The sequence below is a fragment of the Phragmites australis genome, chromosome 16, assembly GCF_958298935.1.
Source record: "Phragmites australis chromosome 16, lpPhrAust1.1, whole genome shotgun sequence".
NCBI classification, from domain to species: Eukaryota; Viridiplantae; Streptophyta; class Magnoliopsida; order Poales; family Poaceae; genus Phragmites; species Phragmites australis.
Window position 1 is genome coordinate 19,146,970 of NC_084936.1, and position 4,019 is coordinate 19,150,988.

The 4,019-nt window shown below is 49.0% G+C and overlaps 1 protein-coding gene across 1 annotated transcript; it reads left to right on the top strand.

Moving 5' to 3' along the window:
• The first annotated feature begins 1,917 nt into the window (after positions 1-1,917).
• LOC133895455 (ethylene-responsive transcription factor RAP2-13-like) lies at positions 1,918-3,482 on the top strand. Its single transcript, XM_062335775.1, has one exon. It carries the CDS (start codon positions 2,370-2,372, stop codon positions 3,183-3,185), a length of 816 nt encoding a protein of 271 aa, XP_062191759.1. The 5' UTR covers positions 1,918-2,369; the 3' UTR covers positions 3,186-3,482.
• Positions 3,483-4,019: the final 537 nt, after the last annotated feature.

Consider the following 4,019-nt stretch of genomic DNA (forward strand, 5'->3'; position numbering starts at 1 on the left):
TTTCCTGGATCATAGAAGAATGGTTCCTTTTGGTGGCGAGACATATCAAGCTTCTTCAGACGTATAAGGGAATTGAAATGGCTCACCTATTTTATTTTGGCAAGATCTCTGGAATGGTAGAATCTTAGAACACTGTTATCCTGGGCTTTATTCATTTGCCATAGCTAAAAGTATCACACTGGAGAAGGTGATGACTTTGGATCAACTACACCGTATTTTGGCTTTGCCTCTAAGCTCTCAGGCTTGTAAACAATTCTCTGAATTAAGACACTTTTTGAATCAGCTGGTATTATCAGACAATGAGGATTGATGGAATTATACTTGGGAGAATGGATCCTACTCTTCTGCAAAAGCCTATAAAGCCGCATTGATCATTCAATTATTCATCCTACCTTCAAACGGCTCTGGTCATCTTGTTGTTAGCCCAAGCATAAGGCTTTCTTCTGGTTACTTATGAAAGATAGACCCAGCACCAAAGGTTTACTTTGTCGAAAAATAGAATAAATTTGAAGTCCTACACTTGTGAACTTTGCATTCTCCAGAGAGAGGAAACTTTTATACATCTCTTTTTACAGTGTAACTTTGCTAGATCCTACTAGCTCTCAATAGGACTACATTATTCTCGATGGCTACAACCCCTACAAGCTATCTAGCACCTCAAACAAGGGCTGAACCTCTCTTTCTCTATGGAGATAGTCATTCTAATGTCCTGGAGCATTTGGATAGAAAGAAATGGCTAGCTTTTCAACAAAAAAGAGACTAGCATCCAAAATTGCAAAGAGAGCTTTCTCATGGATTTCTCCATGGTTATCCATAGAGCAAAAGAAAAGTACAAACATCACATGACCCTATAGCTTGCCTATTGCTTAACCTGTTGTAATCTTTTTTCCCTTCCTTTTTTACATACTTTCATAGTTTTTAATATATCTTTTCAGGGGCACGTCCCTCCTGTTATCCTAAAAAAAATATACTATAGTAAAACATTGAATAAGAAAATTCAAGGAACCAATGAATTGACATTCGCCGCCTTGTTCGTGGGTGTTTTTTTAAAAAAAAACTCTATTATTCTTATATAATGAATGATAGAGCTCTAGACTCTCCTTAAATAAAGAAAGAGGGAAAGTATATCGCACAGACACAAATAATTAATTGTGTTCTTAATAAAAGCTGCTATCGACATGAAAATAGAGCATAACAGTTTCTAGGTCTGTTTGAATTGAAGAGTTTAGAAGGAATTCCACCGAAATGGTACTACTTTCTACCAAGAAATCCCACGTCCCAGACAAAAAGACACATTCTAGCGTGAGGGTAAAAAAAAAAAATGCTCTGCACTCAAAGTTGGAACTTGAAAGTGACAAAAAATTTTGATGCTGAAAGTTCAGGATAAAAACACTGGCGGTGACTGGGTCATAAAAGCTGGGACAAACAAATCACCGAGCCCTCAAAAGAAAAAGAGAAAAAACAAATCACCGAGCCCTCAAAAGAAAAAGAGAAAAAAACAATTCACCGATGCATGCACGCCATCGTCACCGCCATTTGCGTGCTCGCTCGCCCGGCGAAACACGCGCCCAACGCCTACCGCCGCAGGCATCAACACGCACCTAACAGCGGATAGCCACACACCCAGTGAGTCCGCGCCACGTCTCCCACAACCGGCACCTTGCGGTCGCATCCTGGACACGCGTCCGTTGTACAAACACGTGGCGACACCTAACTGGCACTGCGACCCTGTTTGGCACACGCCGAGTCCGCCTGTCGATCCGCCGTGTGGTGGCTGTGGCCCGGCTGTCAGTCACTCAGACGAAGCTTCCCTTGTAGTGCTTCCGGACGGAAAGTGAGATTAGCATAGTGATTAGTACGCTAATGAGATAGGATTAATGAAAGCGCCTTAGTGCCTATAAAAAAGCTCCCATGGTGTCCCTGCATCCCCAAACCAAACTGAGCCAAGACCATACTGAAGAAAGCCATCAAGCCCAAACGAGCCCTAATCGCCCACGCACACACCATTTCCGTGAGGTTTGAGCGAGGTAGGTCAAGCTTAGTGAGCCCTGAGCGAGTTCTTGCGTCTTCAAGGTAATCTCTCTCTCTCTCTCTAGCCCCTTCACTGACTTTTTTTGTCTTATATTTTCTTGGATTTAAGAACAGAGCTCCATACCCTTTTAGTTTCTGGTCTCGAATTGAGCCCCTTTTTTAGTTTCTCTTTTGTGGAATAGGTTGTTAGGCAAGAGGGGTTCTTTTTCCACACCTCCTTGTGCTTCCTTTGTTCAGTGACCAGTAGATCGGCTCGGATTTTCGTTAAGAATCAGGCTATTTATTCTCTCTAAAAAAAAGCCCCCCCAAAAAAAATTCCAAGTAGATTGTTAGATTTGATGGCCGAGGCTATAAACCGTCCCGGGACCGGAGAGGATCTGATGCGACAACTCGAGCCTATTATCCGAGATGCTCCGCCGCCTCAGATGCCACCGGCCCTGCCGCCTTTCCCCGCCGGAGGCCACGGGTTACAATACAACCAGGCGGCCCAGCTCAGCCCGGCCCAGATGCAGTTCATCCAGGCCCAGCTCCACCTGCAGCGGAACCCGGGTCTCGGCCCGCGGGCCCAGCCCATGAAGCCCGGCGCCGCGGCGCCCGTGCCGGCGCCGCCCCGGCCGCAGAAGCTGTACCGCGGCGTGCGGCAGCGGCACTGGGGCAAGTGGGTCGCCGAGATCCGGCTCCCACGCAACCGCACCAGGCTGTGGCTCGGCACCTTCGACACCGCCGAGGAGGCCGCGCTCGCCTACGACCAGGCCGCGTACCGCCTCCGCGGGGACGCCGCCAGGCTCAACTTCCCTGACAACGCCGCGTCGCGGGCGCCGCTGGATCCCGCCGTGGACGCCAAGCTCCAGACCATCTGCGCCACCATCGCCGCGTCGTGCAAGAACGCGGGCGCTAGGGCCAGGGGCAGCAAGGCCACGCCCATCAACGCGCCCTTAGTGACGGCGGCGTCCAGCCACTCGTCCTCCGACGACGATGGCTCCGGCTCCGGGTCGGGGTCGGACGACGGATCGGAGACGCCGTCACCGCCTCTGGCGGAGATGGGGCAGCTGGACTTCAGCGAGGTGCCGTGGGACGAGGCCGAGAGCTTCGTGCTCCGGAAGTACCCGTCCTACGAGATCGACTGGGACGCGCTCCTCTCCTCCAACCCTTGATTTACTCAGTCAGTGACGCAATCTAGTAGCTTTGTCGCCGGTGCAGATGAGGTTTTAGGCATTCTGCACGGCCCGTGTTAGTAGCTTTCTGTTCTTGTTCTAGCTGTTGGTCCCCGGACGGCCTCGCCGGCGTTTTTGTGACCGGCGTCTGTCTCGGGATGTGATATTAGTGAGTGCACAACATTGATGGTAGGTCTGGTCTGTAAAAAGGATCTGTAGGGTGTAATCAGTCATGTGTCGTCCAAATGGTGCTATACTTGTGCTGTTGAAATTGCTAGCTCTAGTTCGTTTGTTTCATGAATAGTTTTGGCTGGTTTTCAGCGGTGTATAATATGTTCACTGGCTGTTTCCCGAACGCCCGGAAACCGCGGCGCACGCCGCCCCGTTCCCCGGGCTCAGTGACGTCGCCCTGGCCTCTGGCAAAGTGTGAAGCCGCTCCCACCTGCCGCCGTCGGCCGTCATAGTTCGTTGCCAGTTTCCCAAATTTGGATGCCGTGGGCTTATGTGCATGGCCAGATCTGACGTAGGGCCCATGGGTTACTTAAGAGCATCTCCAACTGTTATAGCTAGGTGCTATTTTTATTTCTCTCATATATTTTTTAATATTTATGGGGTCTGATACTTTCTTTTCACGTCTATAAAATAAGAGTCTATAGCTTGCTCTTATCTCCTCATTCATTTCCCTCTCTCTACATCTACAATACTTCTATAACTATTAGAGTTGTCCCTAGGAAAGTGCACAGGCTCTGACGAATGACCGGTTTTAAGAGAGGTCCCAGCTCAGGCATCCCCATTTGTGGCCCACGAAGCAACCTTCTATTTTCTTTCTCATTT